This window comes from Siniperca chuatsi, linkage group LG20 (genome assembly GCF_020085105.1).
Source record: "Siniperca chuatsi isolate FFG_IHB_CAS linkage group LG20, ASM2008510v1, whole genome shotgun sequence".
NCBI classification, from domain to species: Eukaryota; Metazoa; Chordata; class Actinopteri; order Centrarchiformes; family Sinipercidae; genus Siniperca; species Siniperca chuatsi.
This window is the reverse complement of record NC_058061.1, coordinates 26,004,662-26,025,401: the sequence shown is the minus strand read 5'-3', so window position 1 is coordinate 26,025,401 and position 20,740 is coordinate 26,004,662. Positions and strand designations below refer to the sequence as shown.

The following is a 20,740-nucleotide window of genomic DNA, read 5'->3' as shown; positions in this document are numbered from 1 at the left end:
TCAAAGAAATCAGACTAAATGAACACAAACCAAAGCATCGCATCAACATGGTGTCGCATGGTTTTTCATTTTCAGCATAGACAACTGCAAGCCATTTGTGCTGTAAAATAATCAGAAAATAACGCTTTATTTCTCTGATTCACCAGCTTTCTCCTACCGACGCTCCCTCTCCTTATTCACGTCACTCTCGATGCTGTCTCTGGGTACAAATGAACATAAACCAGGCGTGGACACAAAGTTAGGAGAGTAAACCAGGCGAGGACACAAAGTTAGTTTGGTCCATGAACTGGTTTCAGTGATATTTCAGGCCGACTGTGGTGGAGTGTGACCAGTATGATCGCCGGATTGGCCACCGCAGCTTGACGTCAGGTTGCATTTCTGAAACCATAGTGTTGTCTATTGAGCTTTTTAATATCTTTTGTCCTTGTAGCTGTTTCTTATAAAGCCGTAAAGTCGTCTGCCTGCTACCTTAGCAATTCCATTGAATGCGTGCTTGAGACAATGTTTAGGTTAGAATCTGGGCTTATTTTAATTTGATTGACGGTGCCAGACTGTGTATTTTTATCATGTTGGAGTTGCCTGTTTAAACAGTTTTGCACTTTAATATGTAAACCTTTGTTTACATTTTCTTTTGTGCTGCATTTTACAATGACATACAGTTTGTCAAAATAAAATGAACTCAAATTAAAATGGTCAATTTGACTTTTTGGAGGAAAATTAATCGTTTAGATTAATCTGTAAAATACTCTATAGATTAATTGATAGAAAAATAGTTGTTAGTGGCAGTCCTAATTCAGATGAACAAACAGTTGAAAGCATCCAAACAGCATCAACATATAAATGATTAATTAATCATTTAAGAATTTTATTAAAGAAGCTATAGGTAACATTTTCACCTCAACAAATCATCATATTCATTTAGATTGTATATAACGCAATGCAGGTGACCTGCTTTCACTATTTTATTTTTCTCATAATGGATCAGTATTCGAAATGCCATATGGCTATTGTAGTTTTTATTTGAGCCATTTAATAGTTCTTAAGAGCAGCCTTATCTTTAGCGCAAATTTATACACAGTATATAGCTAACTAAAGTGTTACAACTAACCCCATAATAACAACTAAACACATCAGGTGAGGTGAGGCAGGGAAAGACAGTTAGGTCTGCTGTCGCCAAAGAATACTCTGTCATGTGACAATGAGCAGATAGTGCAAGAAAAAAAAAAAAAAAGAGAACAAAAGTAAGACTTGACTGCAGTGGTAAGCAAATAGCGGCCCGTGGGCCAAATCTGGCGAAAGCTAACGTTTTCCCTTCCACTGTTCAAAACGTTACATTTTCCTCCATTAATCTACCAGTATGTCATTCATCGGTTTCCTATGTTAATTGGAAATATAGTGGTGATCTAAACTTTTAACAAAATAAAAGTTATAAAGGAAAATATTAAGATGGTATTTATAGGTTAACATTTTGCATAGATCTTAGCAGAAAGTAAAAAATGAAAAGATAACGTTATGTGCTGGTTTTGTTTGGATATTATAAGACAATGCATATTTCACTATGCATATTTATAACACAATATGTAGAATTCAAATACTTTCCACTAAAATGTCAAGATTTGGACCTGAATTATCAACAACATTACTAAATACCCATATACATTGGTTTTCAGTAGAAAAAAGTGGTTTGGGGGTTTAGTTACACTTTAAGCATTTCAAAACTGAACAGTGAAGAATGTAAATACAAGGCTTGTATAAATCCCACTGCTAACTTCTCCTGATGGGCTGTAGTTGTATGTAAGCAATTGTGTTTTACCTATGTTAATCTTGTATCCTGATAGTTGACCATATTGTTTAAATGATTGCAACAATTTAGGTAGCGTTCACTAGTTGTCCCAGATAGATCAAAATGTCGTCGCGTAACAGGCCAGTTTGTGTTCTGTCCCTTGATTAGTACCCTTTATTTCTGGATTTTGTCTTGTGTATTGAGCTAATGGTTCCAAATATAAAGCAAAGAGTAATGGTAACCATGCACAACCCCTTTCTAGGGTAAAGCTATTTGATAAATATCTGTTAACTTTAATTCCGGCAGTGGGCTTATTATATAGTGCCTGTATAGTTTTAATAATTGTGTGATGTAGACCAAATCTATGTACAGTTTACCGAGTCATGTGCCTTTTCAGTGTCCATGCTTATCACTATTGCTTTAATTTATTTATTTTTCTGAATGCGGTCCACAATTTGTAGTGTCTGTTGTATATTGTCTTGTATAGGTGTTAACTCATCTTTGAATTCCTTATACCATTCTTGTATAACCATCCAATCCTGGTGACTTACTTAACTTGAGCCTACTAATTGAAGCCTTTAATTCTCCTTCAGTCATGTCATCCTCGTTCTTCTGCCATGATTTTCCCTATTAGAATAGCTTTCAAAGCATCCCACAAAATGGGAGGAGAGACCTCTCTATAATCATTGAGTAGTAAAGAGTGATCTCCATTTTAATTTATCCTTTAAAATAGGGATCATTGAGTAGTTTTGAGTTTAGTTTCAATATATTATTCTTTGGTCGTAGGTCCAATTCAACAGATAGATATATAAGTGCATGGACAGTTAAACCTATTGTACCAACTCCACAGGTGTTTATTTTATTTTTTTCTTTTCCAAATGTTATGAAATAGTATATTCTCGTGTATAAAAAATGGGGGACAGAATAATGAGTGTAATCCCTTCTATTAGGAAAAAGGTCTCTCCATGTATCAATTAGATCAACCTGTTCAAAAAGTCAAACGTAGAAACATTGTATCATGGGTTTTTGTACTAGACGAGTCTAACTCGGATTGTAAATGTATATTTAAATTTCCCTGCAAATCAGAAGCCCTTTCGTTTCTGTTATCATGATAATTTAATTCAGATGGGTTTCCTGTAAGTATACTATTATGGGCTTGTTCTTTCTTCATTTTAGTTAGAATTTTTTCAAAACGTGTATCATTGAAATAGCAATCTCACACGATAGTTCCTACATGAAACTGCTCACAACAAACAATCTAGATGGATAAACAGCAGTACAGGTAAATGATGCAAAAATATGTATTTTTGATTTTGTACAGGTATGAGGGAAAATATGTATTTTTGATTTTGGGCTGAACTGTCCTTTTAATCTCCTGTTCAAAAACAACAGTTTCTTTCCCCAGGCCTTGCGCAGAATATCGTCTTTCATTTTGTAGCAAAGGAATCTGATTATCATTGATCGTGGTTTGTCTCCCGGGTCCCCGGGGGGTTTCAGGGTGAGTGACCGGTGCGCTCTCTCGATGCAGAGCTCTGTAGTAGGGGGAAGTTCGAGGGTGTCCCTTAGTATTTTTTCCGCAAAGTCCTCCATAGACGATCCCGCTGCTCCTTAGGGAACAGTATATATCCTACCTCCAGTCTCAACTTCAGCCCCAACCCAGCACAGACTTTTTAAGATGGCTCTTTTCAATGTAAGATCCCTCTCTAACAAAATGTTTACTTTAAATGATTTTATCTCTTCTACTGATTTAGATTTCATGTTCATAACAGAATCCTGAACGTCCTAGTGATCACAGTCAGCTCATGTTTAAAATTGGTGGCCCCCTCCAGGTCATATTTGCTATTATTTATCGCCCCCCCTAAACCAGCTGGCTCCTTCTTGCTTGAACTCAGAGTTTTTATCCAGTCTTGTTTTAAATTCTGATAGAATTGCTCTTTGTGGTGATTTTATTATTCATGTTGATGACTCCTCTAATGTCCTTGCTGCTGATTTTTTAAATATCACTAACTCAACTTTCAACAACATGTGTCTGGCCACACTTTAGACCTAGTATTTAGTCTGGGTCTGAGTATATTATATTTCTTGCTTAGTACTTCTATTCCTATGTGCACTGACGTGATAGTGAGCGGCTTTAACAAAAGTTTCCCCTCGAGGATCAATAAAGTATTTCTGATTCTGAATACCCCATCTGTGAAAATCAGGGACATGTCTGTATCCGATCACCTATGCATTGTTTTTAACTGTGAATTACAGACTGCTAGTACTGTCTTATCGCACTCTTAAGTACACACACAAAATTCTGTACACTGTTCAATTCTCTTGGCAATGTGTTTCCCAATTCCTCCAACGATTTGGTTGATTCTTTTAACTACCTGTGTCCTCTGAAAAATAGACCAAACTCAAACACTGGAAAACAGCCATGGTTAAATGCCAGTATTCGAAGCTGTAAAACGAAATGCAGAAGAGCAGAATGCAGATGGAAGAAATCAGGTCTCCAGGTCCACTTTGTGGCCATGAAAGAGTTATTACGCCTATATAAGAGGATGGTGAAGGATGCAAGAACATGCTATTTCTCTGCACTTATTTCTGCCCATCAGCACAACCCCAGATTCCTATTTAAGACTGTGGATCAGTTAGTTAACCCAACCTCTCCTTGTGCCCCTGCTGATTGTGATGCTAATTGTGAAAAGTTTCTTTTGCACTTTGCTGGAATGGTGGAGTTAATAAGATCTGGTCTTACCCCCAACCCTGCCTTTTTAGATGTGGATCACCCGCTCAGGGATTCTGCAATTTTTCTGCTGTTACTCTGCCTGAACTCACAGACACATATCTCTTATGAGAATATCCTCCAGCCCTCTGGACAAAATCCCAAATAGGTTTTTATTGGAAGTTATGGATTGTATTGCGCCCTATTTGCTAACTATTTTGAACAGCTTGCTGTCTACTAGCTGTGTCCCAGATTACTAAAACAGCTTGTGTCCAACCAGTCCTACCCTCCTGGATAACTATCGCCCAATCTCAGACTGTCTTTTATTTCCAGGGTTCTCGAAAAACTTGTGTCTAAGCAGCTTCTTGGTGCTGTGGAAAACAATAATACCTTTGAAAAGTTCCAATCTGGCTTTCATCAGCACTACAGCACTGAGACAGCCCTTCTCAAAGTCACTAATGACCTTTTTGCCTTTGACACTATTGATTATGGCATTCTTCTAGATAGACTGAGGCACTTGGTGGGCTTATCTGGCACTGCACTAAACAGGTTCTCATCTTATTTGTCCAATAGGAAATTCTGTGTCGCCATTAATGACTTCATGTCATCCTTTTCCCAAAATCAGTTATGGTGTGCCTCAAGGTTCAATTCTGGGACCAATACTGTTCTCCGTATATATGCTTCCCTAGGGTAATGTCATCGGCAGACATGGAAATTCTTTTCATTGTTATGCAGATGACACACAGTTGTACCTCCCTGTCAAGCCTACTGACCTCAGTACTCTGAGTTCTCTGCAGGACTGCCTATCTGACATAAAAAACTGGATGTCAATACATTTTGTACTGCTCAACTCAAATAAAATTTAAATTCTTGTTATTGGGCCCCAACACATCACTAAACAAAAACTGCCATCTACTAGTTACCTGTCACAACATATTAAGCCTTTGGGAGAGCAATTTATGTTTTGAGAAACATATCACTAAACTTGTCCAATCGTGTTTTTATCACCTCAGAAATACTGCAAAAATCCCATCTATTTTAAATATTAGTGATGCAGAAACTGTTGTGCATGCTTTAATCTCCTCACGGCTTGATTATTGTAACAGCCTGTTCACTTGTCTTAATCAAAAAACTTTGACACGACTACAGACTGTACAGAACTCAGCTCCTCTGCTTTTAACCAGGACCAAGAGGTACAATCACATCACACCTGCTTTGGCCTCTTTACATTGGCTCTATGTTTGTTTTGGGATTGATTTTAAGATTTTACTTTTAAGGCTCATCATGGCCTAGCTCCAGACTATATTTTACACCTTTTAATCCCTTATCCCTACTTCACGTAGCTTGAGATCCTCAGGCAGGGGTCTTCTGTCTGTTCCTGAGTCCAGGATGAAAACTAAGGGGGACAGAGCTTTTGCCATCAGGGACCCGAGGCTCTGGAACAACTTGCCCGAAGAAATTAGGTTGTCTGAGTCTGTGTCTTCTTTTAAGTCTCTTCTCGAAACGCATTTAAAAACAGACATCTCTTATCTGAACTGTTTATTTTATTGGTTTTTATGTATTTGATCATTCACTGTGGTATTTTATTTCTCTCTCTGTGAAGCACTTTGTTTTGATAGGTGCTCTATAAATAGTTTATTATTATTATTATTATTATTATATTCTCTCATCTAGATCTCCCTTTGTGGTCGAGTAGTTTGTTTTCTTGCTGGTTTATCACTTCTTAGTTAGCACCTGCTCCACATTTTGAACCCGATCTTCCACTATTTCAAGTCGTGTCTCCGCCTCCGCTATTTTTGATTAATGTTGGTGAACTCAACTTTGATATCGCTTAGTTGTTGTTTTGGGTCTTTGCGAAAGTCCCGTATCTCCTCCAGAACTTTGGCTAAACTCACAGCGTCTTTCTGATGCGGGTTACTGCTAGCTTTGCCATCTTGTACCTGTGTAGGTGAGCCGTTCTCCATGTTTTCTTTGTTTTCCCCCCACCATTTTTGCCCCACTTGCCAGTTCAGTTATTCTCGAGAAATGTTATTTTTGGCAACCTGACAGGGCTATGTAAATACTTTTTTGGAGATATTATCTTAGGCTGCCATTCAGGGTGATGACATCCCCAGATCCCAAGTAGTGCATTTTAAATTGAATTTATTTTATTGGCAAAATTTCAGAGCCGATAATCGGTCAACCCCTACTACTAACACACACAGTGTATATAGTCTTCTATACAGACATGCTCCCTCTGACCAGAGTCCCCTCAGCAGCAGACCAACAACCACAGCAGTTTATTTTCCTGCTGGTGCTATAGAAACAGCCAGGCTGCCAAAGCCTCCATACTCTTTCTTCATGTGTACATGTCTCTGTCACACTCTTTAATAGGGTTGCCGTAGAAACATAAATATCAGGATAGTCTTTAAATGTCTATATTGCTTAGTCGGTAGTGTAGTGATAACAACTACATGCAAGTCTTTTCCCTCCAGCGCTATAATTTGAAGGCCTTGTGTTTGGCTAGCAGATTTTAGTCATGCTAATGAAGGACAATTGCTGATGCTGTGATCATAACATTAGTATTTGTGCCTCTATAGCTCCTAATTTGCTTTGACTGCAGTGAGTCTAGTCACAGAGCTCCTCACACACGGGGCAGGGCCCATGGTGTGAAGGAAATAAAGACTGTAATAAAGAAGCTCACGTCACCCCTCCTGAATGATGCAGTCTAGGCTGTATTGATTCAAATGATGCAAGAGGCGTTTTTTTAATGACTGCTGTCATTTCATTCTACTCTCAAGTGTAACCTTCCTAACCACTGTCCCACTTGCAGAATGGTTTGTTATGCAGGAAAATGGGGGATAGTTTCTGGAGGGTTCCTCTGGGACAGCAGGACAATCATGGACAAGAAAACCAAGTCTTAGGAGTGGGCAGGAGTCAGTAGGAATCACCTGACATTTCATATGCTGCACTCATTTTAATGGTTGCAAATATACAATTATCTGTTCAAATTCATCAATACACATGATGAAATATGCCAAAAGGACAGCTTTTCTGAAAAAAATAGTTTTACACAATTTGAAATAGAGTTTTGTCTGTATGTTCACAGGTGTTCAACACACACCTTTAGTTTTTGCATCTATAAAATGCAGAGCATTGCATTGTGGGATTGTTAGCAGAAAGTGGGGTACATGCCATGGACACTACTTCTTTGTTTCACTGTGGAATTTTTGAGGGCACTACATAGGGGATAAATTTACACTCAGAATTCAGACACTTTGGATTGGAGTCAGTGAGCTTGGTGTAGGCTACATCTGAGTCCTGTTTTTAGACTATAACTCTTTACATGTTGGTGAATGTGCACCATGGAAAGTCAAGCTGCATTAGCTACTAGCAGTTCTTGTTTGCACTGTATTCATGGATATACAGCAATCACAGCATTACTTTTGATACTGAAGAAAACATCGAACACAATGATTGAGACAAGATCTGTAGTTAGATGAGTATTAGTAATGAACATCTGAGATACTGCTATCACTGGAAATTCTAATTTGCAGCAGTATGTGTTTAATGTCTATGTTCAGATTTAACCAAGTTATGACTGAGAAGAAGAGGTGCGAGTTTTGAATCAAATTGCATCTATCAGGTTCAATATTTGCCCAGAGAGGCCAGACCCATAGTTTTTAGTTCAGACCTGGCTTTTATTTGCAAATGTATGGCATGTTACTAGCATAGCCTGTAAATAATGGTTTCAGTTTCAATGATGTGATGAGAGTAAATGTGCATATTTTTATATATATTTAATATATTTTTAAAAAGGTCTTAAATGCACATTTACTTCTTTCAAAGTAACTACAGACCAACAGAGACACTTGAACCAGGTACCTCCATAAACCAAGCTCACATAAAAGAGTTAAACATGCACTGAAATATTCTTGAAACAATTTTGTGAAAAGCAGGGCCCCTTCTTCATACCAAAACTACCATCTCTCTATTTCCCTCCTCGTTCCCCTTCTTCCCATTTCAACACCTTCTCCCCCTCTCTCTGCATGCAGCTGAGAAAATAGCCCTGTTGCTTTTAGATGGGCCTTGACTCTGGGCCAATTTCCCTGGTTTCCTGACACCGTACACCACCAACAAGCAGATGGAGGGAGGGGGAGGACAGGATGACAAGAGAGAGAGCAAGGGAAAAGAGAGAACAAGAGCAATAAAAAACAGGAGAGATACGGAGAGGGAGAAGAGGGGGAAGAAACACAGGAGAGAGAGAAAAAAAATCCAGAGAGCTCCAAGATTTGAGCTTCCACCATCTGGTTTGAGCTTCAGGAATAAGAATTTGATTACATGACTTTTCCCCTAAAAACGTAGAGGAAGGATTGTTGAGAGAACTGCTGCTAAAGCAAATGAGACTGGTAAGAGTCCAGGTCTGTACATCCCCAGTATTTTCCTCATGGGGAAATAAATGACATACATCATTTAGACTGGTCTCACAGCTCTCGGAATCTTCCCACATTAAAAAAAACTTCATACACAAGTTCAAATTTTTGCTCAGTGGTTTTGCATATTTCTGGAGGCATAAATCTCCCAACAAAAAAATACAGACATAGCCTAGAATACCTTTTTTAATAACAATAACAACTGAGCAAACTGACTTGCATAAGGCACACAGTCTATTTAAAAATAATAATTCTGGTTTATTAAAACATGAGTCTTATTTTAATAGTTTTTATCATCATCAGTTATAACAAGGTATTCACCAAGTATAGCTGAGATCTGAGAACTTAGTGGCATTGCTATAACAAAGTCAGGTAATAACAGGTCAAGAAACACAAGCAGTCAGATGAGGAGACAAACTGAAAACAAACCAACAGATTATCCAGATTATCTAAACCACTTTATTTGGAGATTAACCTGAAAGTTGCTAATAATCCTCAATTGCACAGGAAAACTGTGCAAACTGTGCTTATTGTTGTATGTACTTGTACCAAAACAAACATGAATGGCAACCAGCAGCTTGCAATGTTTATATGCAGTGCAATTTGTGCTTAACAGGCCAAAAAAAAGAGGAACAAACAGCAGAGTTTGGCTGAGATCCTGGAAGGAGAGGTGGACTGTATAGCCTACATGGGGAATTGGAGGTGAGTGAACTTGGTAAAATGACGCTAACTTCGGGTAAAGCTGTTTATTTACAGATATGTCTCCCTCGGACAACACACAAGTGACACAGGTCACTGATGTAAGTCGAAATATCAAACATGTTTTAAAAAAATCTTTCTGAAAACGAATGAATATGAAGATTTAAGATTAGAATCTTTACATAACAAACATAGGCCTGTTGCGATAATTATGTTATCGACTTATTGTACGATCTATGGACATGACCTCGATATTGCCCGTTATGTTTACATGCGTGTTTGTTTACATAAGAATGTCACCAACATTTTTGCTGACATGATGCCGGAATAAACAGCAGGGTTCTCCCTGCCATTATAAGACTTGGAGGGCAGGGCTTAAAGTGTAACTAAACCCCCAAACCACTTTTTTCAGCTGAAAACCAATGTATATGGGTATTTAGTAGTGTTGTTGCTGGATTCAGGTCCAAATCTTGACATTTCAGTGGGAAGTATTTGAATTGTACATATTGTGTTATAAATATGCATAGAGATTGGCCTCTACATGTTGAAACCCGGATATTGCAATTGGATTTTGCTATTGGCTGATCTGGAGGCAGGTGACATATATGGAGGCAGCTTTTGACACCAACCAACTACACCATGAAACATCTCAATGAGCTAGCAGAATTTAGGGGTTTAGTTACACTTTAGGCAAAAAGGCAAGAAATATATTCATATATTATAATTCATTCCTATGCATGCTTCTCAGAGTAATCGCAGTCCTCGGCTCTTCTGCCAACAGCGCCGGGTCTCGTCTCTCCCTCTCCTCTTGCGCCATGTGCAGACAGTCAGTAGGTGCGGCGTGTGGGGCAGCAGCAGGTTTGAGCTCTCCAGGTCTCTGGATTACAGTGTTCCTATAGTTTGTAAATATGTGGATAGTTTGTTTGATCTTCTCCCTCCCTTTGTAGATTTTTTTAAAAACTTTTTTACTTCAAATATACAATGTCCCTGTAGAGAGTTTGTGAATATTTGGCTAAAGATTTCTCTCTCTCTCCCTTGCTGCAACCAACAATCCCTATGCTTTATGCAAATGATTGCGATGGAATGCCATGCAAATGCCCTTTAAATGACATTTATCGCAATATATATATATATATATATATAAATATCCGGGTCACACGGGGGATCTGGGTTCAAATCCCCCTCAGGGCACATTGAGCAATGACCATCATCCAGTGTGGGTCCTTAGGCAAGACCCTTCACGCTACTGCCTACCTCATACAATGATGAGTGACAATGAAAGACATGAGATGCCGGCTCAGATGTCGCCCGGCCAAGTAAGGTCTGTGTCAGATGCTGGGGAACCAGAGCACCGTGATGAAAAATGGGCTACTGGAACAAGACGGAGATGGGCGAGATGCGTTAACAAGGTTCTGTTGGAATGCTACTACTCCAGTAACCCTAGTCAGAGAGGCTACATGCAAAGGATGTGGGATGAATGGTTACTTCGAAACTCACAATCAAGGCTTACAGCGAAGCAACTAGTAGCTCAGTGTTCTAACATCCACAAACGGCAACTGCTATCACAACTTGAGATAATGAATGCAAGGCAACCCCGACGCCAATTACAACGGCTAAGTGAAGTACCTATCAGAAAGTCTCCTGGAAGATGTGAGTGCAGCATTGAGTGCGATCCCTACCACAACCATCACCGAAACCAATGAACTGATATACACTTCAGCAGCAGTGATCCTCAAGATGCTTGGCTACAAGAGCAACCATGGGAGCCATCAGAAACAATACCCACCATGCAAATGAAGGCTGGAGGGAAAAATCAAGGAGGCACGAAGAAAAGTGAGCCAACTGACAGAGGCCGAGAGAAGTGCAATGAAAAAACAAGTACCCAAGAGGTACAACCAGATGCCCATACCTGAAGCCCTCGAAACTGCCAAACAAAGGCTCCAAGCCTTGGCCAGCCAACTAAAGAGGTACGCGGGAGATAATTAAGCCAGAAGAATAAACCGGCTGTTCGCAACTCAACCTGCGAAAGTGTACGCTCAATGGCAGAGTAATAACAGCAGAGCAGACCCACCAAGGCTGGAAACTGAACAGTACTGGAAAAGTATATGGGGATTTTTTGCACTCCACGAGCGCCTAGCAGCACAAATGAACCAGCTGCTAAGGGATGGGACGCACCCTGAATGGCTTACCGAGAGGCGCACAATCCTGATCCTGAAGGATCCCTCAAAGGGTACAGTCCCATCCAACTAATAACCTGTCTCTCCACAACATGGACACTTTTGTCAGGCATCATCGCGGCTAAGATAAGTGGGCACATGGATCAATACACGAGCAAAGCACAGAAGGGCATCGGCAAAGAAACCAGAGGAGCCAAACACCAACTCCTGGTTGACAGAACAGTCACCAAAGACTGCAGAACCCGACACACCAACCTGTGCACTGCCTGGATTGATTACAAGAAAGCATATGACTCAATGCCACACACATGGATCACTGAATGCTTGGAGATGTACAACATCAACAGGATTCTAAGAGACTTCATTGCAAACTCGATGAGGCTGTGGAAAACCACCCTTGAGGCCAATGGCAAGCCACTTGCACAAGTATCCATCAAATGTGGCATATACCAAGGAGATGCTCTGTCCCCACTGCTGTTCTGCATAGGACTGAACCCCCTCAGCCAAATAATCAACAAGGCTGGCTATGGATACCGACTCAGGAACGGGCCACCATCAGTCACCTCCTTTACATGGATGACATCAAGCTATACGCTAAGAGCGAGCGGGACATCGACTCACTGATCCACACCACCAGGATCTACAGCTCTGACATTGGGATGTCATTCGGGCTTGAGAAGTGCAGTCGAATGGTGACAAAGAGAGGAAGGTAGTCCACACAGAAGGGGTCTCACTCCCAGAAGGAACAATAGCAGACATTGAGGACGGTTACAAGTACCTTGGAATACCACAGGCAAATGGCAACCTCGAAGAGGCAACAAGGAAGACGGCAACGGCCAAATACCTCCAACGAGTAAGGCAAGTCCTAAGAAGTCAGCTCAATGGCAAGAACAAGGCCCAGGCAATAAACAGCTACCCTGCCAGTGATCAGATACCCTGCGGGAATAATAAGGTGGCCAAAGGAAGAGATACAGACCACAGACGTTAAGACACAAAAGCTCCTCACCATGCATGGAGGGTTCCATCCCAAATCCAGCACCCCGAGACTGTACGCTAGCCGTAAGGAAGGCGGCCGTGGACTAGTGAGTGTGAGAGCCACTATCCAGGATGAAACATCCGAGATCCACAAGTACATCAAAGGTAAGGCCCCAACGGATGATGTGCTCAGTGAATGTCTCAGGCAATGGGGAACAGAGGAAGAGGTGCTGGAGGAGGGACCATCATGGGAGGACAAACCCCTACATGGGATGTATCACCGGAACATAACTGAAGTGGCTGATATCAAGAAATCCTACCAATGGCTAGAGCGGGCCGGACTGAAGGACAGCACAGAGGCACTCATCATGGCTGCACAGGAGCAGGCCCTGAGCACCAGAGCAATAGAGGCCCAGTTCTACCACACCAGGCAAGATCCAAGGTGTAGGCTGTGCAAAGAGGCCCCTGAGTGGCTGGCATAGTGTACAGGAACATCTGCACAGAGCATGGACTGGAAACCTCGAGGTCAAAGTGGGAACCACCTCCAAAGGTGGTAGAGAATGACCGAGCCAAGATCCTGTGGGACTTCCAGATTCAGACTGACAGAATGGTAACGGCGAACCAAACAGACATCGTGGTGGTGGAAAAACAGCAGAGGAAAGCCGTTGTGGTTGACGTGGCAATACCAAGTGATGGCAACATCAGGAAAAAGGAACATGAGAAACTAGAGAAGTACCAAGGGCTCAGAGAAGAGCTGGAGAAGGCTTGGAAGGTGAAGGCGACAGTGGTGCCGTGGTCATCGGAGCACTCGGGGCAGTGACCCCCAAACTGGAGGAGTGGCTACAGCAGATCCCTGGAAGAACACCAGACATCTCAGTCCAGAAAAGTGCAATACTAGGAACGGCAAAGATACTGCGCAGAACCCTCAAACTCCCAGGCCTCTGGTAGAGGACCCGAGCTCGAAGGATGAGACCACCCGCGGAGGTCAGACTGGAACAGACTTGGTCAACTTAGTCCCATCAGTCGTCACGCCCAAATCATAATCAACTCAACAGTCTTAATGTGTAAATGAAGGCCAAAACTACAAAATTAAGATTCAAGTTGTAATTAACTGGAATTTTCATACTCTGTCAAAACCACACATCAGCTGTCCTTTGCCAAATATTTGATTTCCCATTTCTATGCACTTTTCTGTGATGTAATAGCTATAAAAAACTAGAACATTTCTGAAGGAATTTTGGGTGTACCTGAAGTACCCCGTCACCAACACCTGCACCGAGCTGCCTTAAAGCCCATGCAGAGCCGCCTTAAAGCCACCGTTCAACGCATCACGCCACTAGAGGACAAAACGGCCCTTATCAAAAAAAAAAACAAAAACACTCCACGAGAAGAGTCAGCGTGGATGTCGGACCAAGAGTCAAGCAGCCCAAGCGGCCGGACATCAGATGCAATGGCGGCGTTTGTCCGGGAGCATTTAAAACATTAACTCCCTCAAACTCTTGCTAATAACTCAAAGACTATAAGCTTGTGATTTCGTGAAAGAGAGAAGACCCTGTGTTTGTAAATTGATGAAAAGTGAAAATAAGGAGTTAGCAATTTTAAAGAAAATGTTAACAGCAGCTTGCACCTCCTCTCCACTCTAACAATGATATCACTCCTGGAGGAGCGAAGAGGGGAGGTGCACTGAGGAACCACACACACACTGCTCTAATGGCAGGGACACATAGGACGCGGGCCTGTGTGTGTGCCCCTCCCCGCAGATCATCACACAAGGCTATCCTTTTAACCTGTTGCAGAAGAAGCGATGCCCCGCAGAAACACCTACAAAGCTTTAAGTTATAAATTCATGAGGTTATTAGATCAGCTCTCACACACAGTAAACATAAATTGTCATAACTAGCTATTAACAGATACTCAGGAAGATTCCTTCCTGAGGGCAGGGCTTATGTAACTCAGATTAACTTAAATTTCCAGTTCCGTCAAATTTTATTTATTTTTATTTTTTTCACATTGAGAATGACTCCGGGATGGGGCAGTGACCCCCAAACTGGAGGAGTGGCTTGATCCCTGGAAAAACAGACATCTCAGTCCAGAAAAGTGCAATACTAGGAACGGCAAAGATACTGCGAGAACCCTCAAACTCCCAGGCCTCTGGTAGAGGACCCGAGCTCAAGGATGAGACCACCCGCGGAGGTCAGACTGGAACAGACTTGGTCAACTTAGTCCCATCAGTCGTCACGCCCAAATCATAATCAACTCAACAGTCTTAATGTGTAAATGAAGGCCAAAACTACAAAATTAAGATTCAAGTTGTAATTAACTGGAATTTTCATACTCTGTCAAAACCACACATCAGCTGTCCTTTGCCAAATATTTGATTTCCCATTTCTATGCACTTTTCTGTGATGTAATAGCTATAAAAAACTAGAACATTTCTGAAGGAATTTTGGGTGTACCTGAAGTACCCCGTCACCAACACCTGCACCGAGCTGCCTTAAAGCCCATGCAGAGCCGCCTTTAAAGCCACCGTTCAACGCATCACGCCACTAGAGGACAAAGCGGCCCTTATCAAAAAAAAACAAAAACACTCCACGAGAAGAGTCAGCGTGGATGTCGGACTAAGAGTCAAGCAGCCCAAGCGCCGGACATCAGATGCAATGGCGGCGCTTGTCCGGGAGCATTTAAAACATTAACTCCTCAAACTCTTGCTAATAACTCAAAGACTATAAGCTTGTGATTTCGTGAAAGAGAAGACCCTGTGTTTGTAAATTGATGAAAAGTGAAAATAAGGAGTTAGCAATTTTAAAGAAAATGTTAACAGCAGCTTGCACCTCCTCCACTCTAACAATGATATCACTCCTGGAGGAGCGAAGAGGAGGTGCACTGAGGAACCACACAATTGTCATGACTATTTTTTCTAAATAAAAATCACATCAGTCAGTTTTGACCAAAAAGCAGCTGTCACTTATAGCAACCATCATAGGGGACTATGGTGCCTATACATTTTTTAAGATTGTTTTAATCAGTATCCTGGCTAAACAGATACCAGTCTTTATACCAGTTATAATTCCTCTGGTAGTATAGTCAAAATAATACATAAATTGTACATCTTTTACTGAAAAACGAGTAGTATTATTTCAGATAACTGAGATCTATACACCATTATGGCTGCATCAAACTATAATTTTTTTTTATTGATTAATCTAACGACTAATTTATTATTCTAAAGAAATTTTTTATTACTTGATTAATATAACAATTCATTAACCCAAAATAAACATCAAAAACGTGTCTCATTACCCTATTTCTAGTAAATTATTTATTATTTCATCATTTTAATTCTACTTAATCCTCCACCTTATTGTAGTGTTTACTCACAAACTACTTTAATCTTCTCACCCTGCTTTTCCCTTCACTTCTCTTTTCTCCACACACACACACACACACACACACACACACAGGCTTGCCCCGCCTCTTTCTGTTTCTCTCTCCCTGTATGTGTTGACTTTCTTCGTCAGCAGTATGTTTTATAAAGTCACTCAAAAAACACAACTCGCTTGGACATTTTTTCCCACGATTCCGTTTTCACAGCAGCAGGTGAGCCACTTGTGGAGGAGGCATGTTGTTAATGATGTCGCCTATCGATACGATCAAAACCAACGTTGCGCCAAATGACAATGGCACCAACAAGTGCACTTACAAGCTTTTACTAACCTACGGCATAGGTAGGAAACTCTCTCTGTGTGTTTCTCTGCAGCGCATGTGTGACTGTCAGTAGACCGCATGGGAGGGTAGAGTGAGGGGAGATTGTGGGCGAGATTTTAATGCTGCAGCACCTTCTCTGGGGGAATCCATGCTTTGACCGGGTGCAGCCATACATCATTGACGCACAATATGCAAATCGAAGTATTTCTGTAATCGATGACGGCGATGAATCGTCCCAGCCCTATACACCATAAACTCTAAAAATAAGTGTAAAACTGAATGAAGTTGGTTAAAAGATTTCACACATCATCTAGTGATAATTATTGCTTTATGTCTGCTTCATGAACAGCTAAAAACAGACCAATTTCAGCCAGGAACATCATAATAAGACACAAACACACTGCCCACTGACATGGTTTTAAAGCTATTGTTATCCAAGTTTTGCTCTCTTTACGTCTTCTAAATTTACATATCTAGATCAGCACCTCAAAGCCGTCATTCAACGCGTCCCGCCAGGAGAGGACAAAATGGCCCAAACCAAAAAAAAAAATAATAATAATAATAACAACGTTCCTCAAGAGAACTCGGCGTGGATGTCGGACCGAGAGTCAAGCGACCTCTCCCTCTCTCCTTTTCCCGCTTCGAACACATCACCTGACATATTTCAGATAACCGAGATCTGCACGCCATAAATTCCAAAAATGAGTGTAGAACTTGTAATAATGAGTAGGAATGAAGTCGGTCAAAAGATGTCACACATCATCTTTTGATAATTTATGCTTTATGTTTGCTTTATGAACTGTTGTTTTGGGTTTTCTTTAAAGACCCAGCCAATTTTGGCTGTGTCACTCAATCATTCAACGTGTGAAATTTGGGTCAGATCTGATGACGTGGAGTCAAGATAACACAGTTACTAATTTCGAAACATGGAAATTTTGCGCATTCTTTTATGATTCGAAAATGGTTGGGCAGGTCTCTGAGAAACATCATAGCACACCAATCCCAATCGATCCGCACAATTTGATGTACTTTTTGCGTATGTGGTCAGATGACGATGTGGAGTTGATTACAGTTATTAAATGCACAACAGTCGCGGTACTAATTACACAGTTAGACTACTGCATCTCGCTCCTGGCTGGTCTGCCTGCATGTGCCATCCGACCTCTGCAGCTGATCCAGAATGCAGCAGCCCGGCTGGTCTCTCCCACACTACACCGCTCCTCAGCTCCCTGCACTGGCTACCGGTGGCTGCTCGATCTGATTCAAGACACTGATACTTGCCTACCGTGCTGTGAATGGCTCAGGCCCATCCTACATCCAGGACATGGTCAAACCATACACCCCAGCCCCTCCACTACGCTCTGCTATTGCCGGCTTGCTTACGAGTCCCTCACTACGAGGGGGGGGGGCACCGCTCAACAAAATCCTGACCGTTTGCTGTCCTGGCTCCACAATGGTGGAACGAGCTCCCCATTAACATCAGGACAACAGAAACGCTACACATCTCCCATGTGTTCAGACTGCACCTTGGCCCATAAATAAGAAAAAATAAAAAATAAATAATTGTTTCTAAATGTAGCTGATGTACTTGCATGAATCTTCCACATGGTTGAAAGCACATATTGTAAGTCGCTTTGGATAAAAGCATCAGTTAAATAACTAATGGAATCCCTCTCAACCATACATTCTTCTCCACTCAATTGCAATATAACTTTTTGGTTGGCCGACTAGGGCTGTCACATTGTCAAAAAATTAAGTTCAAACAAATGATAGTAATTCATTCGGATCAATCTGAACACAACCCATTTAGACTAATCCTAAACTATGTTGTAGAATTGACGTGGTTACGGTCATTCACATTGTCTCTGCTGGTTCACATAAGTGACAAGCTAACCAGTGATGACATATTTGATGTCATGGTAATGATACTGTAAGGCAAATGCATTTTTAAAAAGGCAGCAAACAGAATTATCCTTATCCATGCTTTTTTCCATCCATAGTGTAGATTCCAAAAAGCTTTGTACATGTAAATGTGGTACATTCTGCTGCCAATTGCATTATGCAAAATGCAGCATTTAGAGGCAGATGGAGTATATACAAAGTTATGGACAGGTTATGAGATGAAGGGCCCACAGGCATGAAAGCCAGGTCTTGACTGAACAGTGATGAACCACGTATTGACCTGTGACATCAGTCTGTTACAAAAGAATGTATTCATTATCCCACAACAGAGCGCTTGTGTTTGAAAGTTGCAGTAGAGAAAAAGGAGAGGCTTTTTGTATTTTTCCACCACTCCCTTCTGTCCTTTCCACCACATTCCTATCCTCCATTACACCAAGTTATGCAACTACTGTTCCTGCATGTATACAGAGAAAGACAGAGGAGGAGGAGAGATAGAAAGAATGAGAAAAAGGCATGCTGTTGGATTTTACCCAAAAGTAAACACATCTCCAGTGTATTAAATCTGAATCTCTTACTTCTGCTTTATTCACAATGGATTTCAGTGGCATGACAATGGATAACTAGATATCCAGTAACCTAACAAATCCATACAAAGCCACTCAAATTTGTCCAAGGAAGCCTTTCTTCCTGTGTCACAACAATGTTATGGTTGCCAGGTTAAACTGGGCAGGCCTGGCTAATAATATCTTCAGGATGACAGCTGTACCTGACACTCCTTCACAGATGAACATGTTGAGGCTTGAAATGTTCCATCTCACCGATACTTAAAAAAATGACATATTGTAAAGTTATGTTGGCGGTTGACTCACCAGCAGTGTGCTTGGCCATGATTCATAAACAATATGGTAGCACATTAGCTTTAGACTCAGCAGCAAATCACCAGCCACAACATTAGCAAGTTTGGGCCCAACAACTATCTATATTACAAAAGAAACAATACCGTGTGTTTGTGGCGTCTGGTAACTATTTGTTAAACTAAATTATGTCGTTTCTTGTTGACAAACTTTCTGTACTAATCCAGAAAATTTAAGAACTAAGGTCATACCTTAGCCAAAGGACGGTAACAAGTTAGCCAAGCAAGCTAACAAAGCTGAATCCCATCAGCTGCCCTAATTTTCTCCACGAGGAAAAAAAAAGGCATGTTAGTTCACTTTCAATACTCTTAATTGTCTTTGTACTTACACAACGCTTCTCGAAATGATCCAGGACACCATGTTTTCTGTCTTTGTTGTGTAGGGCTGTGTCAGAGATAGAAGACAGCCCCGGTGATAACGTTAATGGCTAGCCGTACCGCTGTAAACTTCTTCAGCCAAAGCTTCGATGCACAAATCTAGGACCAGCTAACGTTGGCTATCTCAGTGATCATCAGTCAACTAACATGTCTGAAATGTCCGATCTCACTGCGCTCTCTTTGTAGCCATACCTAAGTGATTAAATATCTATCCAATATGAATCCTGTTGTTTCGTTGCAATCTCTTATCCCCTCTGGGTTTCCTCCTTCCCTCTCTGCTTTACTCCCCAGTTCCTGGCACCAGAACAGCGCTCAGATAGCCACTGACGTCAACAGGAAAAGAACAACCTTCTGAACATACTATTGGCCAGTTCAGTCTGTTTATAACAAACACAAACTATCATTGGTTGGCCACGTATACCCATGTGACATTTGTATTTCTGTACAGTCTATGGTTTGATAGAAGTGGTGGAATTTTAAACTCAGCAACCTGTGCTCTGATTCGTCTGTCTTCGATTCGATTCTATGCAAGGGATGAGAGAAGAAATGAGCAATGATTTTATAACAAGACTTTTACATTAGGGAAACTGTACTGAAACAACAGAAAAATACTGTGAGATGAAAAAGTAATTATTTTATTTATTTATTCTCATATTTGCATTTAAAGGTCCAGTGTGTAACATTTAGGAGGAACTATCGGCAGAAATGGAATATAATATTTATAAGTTTTCATTAGTGTACAATCTCCTGAAAATAAGAATCGTGTTTTCATTACCTTAGAATAAGCCGTTCATATCTAGAGAGGAGCAGATCCTTCCATGGAGGTCGTCATGTTGCACCGCCATGTTTCTACAGTGGCCCAGAACAGACAAACCAAGCACAGGCTCTAGATAGGGCCTTCCAGGGTTTTCGCGAGGTTCGCGGTCACTGTAGTTTCTCCTGCACGCTTGGAAGGGGAGGGTGAGGGGAGCGGCATTCACATGGCTGCAAACTGCAGTTTCACCACTAGAGGCCACTACATCCTCCACACTGGACCTTTAAAGTAAGAGGCTGGAAGACAACCGACTGGATACCTGAAGTACAAAGTGG

General features: G+C 41.2%; 1 protein-coding gene across 2 annotated transcripts in view; it reads right to left on the bottom strand.

The window, feature by feature from the left end:
• Window positions 1-20,476, bottom strand: part of reep3b (receptor accessory protein 3b) — a 54,608-nt gene extending 34,132 nt beyond the window's left edge. Inside the window, exon 1 of one of the 2 annotated variants that reach the window (XM_044178375.1) lies at window positions 20,427-20,476. Coding sequence is in view for 1 of the 2 variants with exons in the window: in XM_044178374.1 (XP_044034309.1) it covers window positions 19,603-19,634 (32 nt within the window). In the remaining variant the exon portion in view is untranslated. Of the gene's footprint in view, window positions 1-19,602; window positions 20,002-20,426 lie in introns of those variants that run through there. The other variant, XM_044178374.1, reaches the window with a different exon arrangement.
• Between the last annotated feature and the right edge of the window lie 264 nt (window positions 20,477-20,740).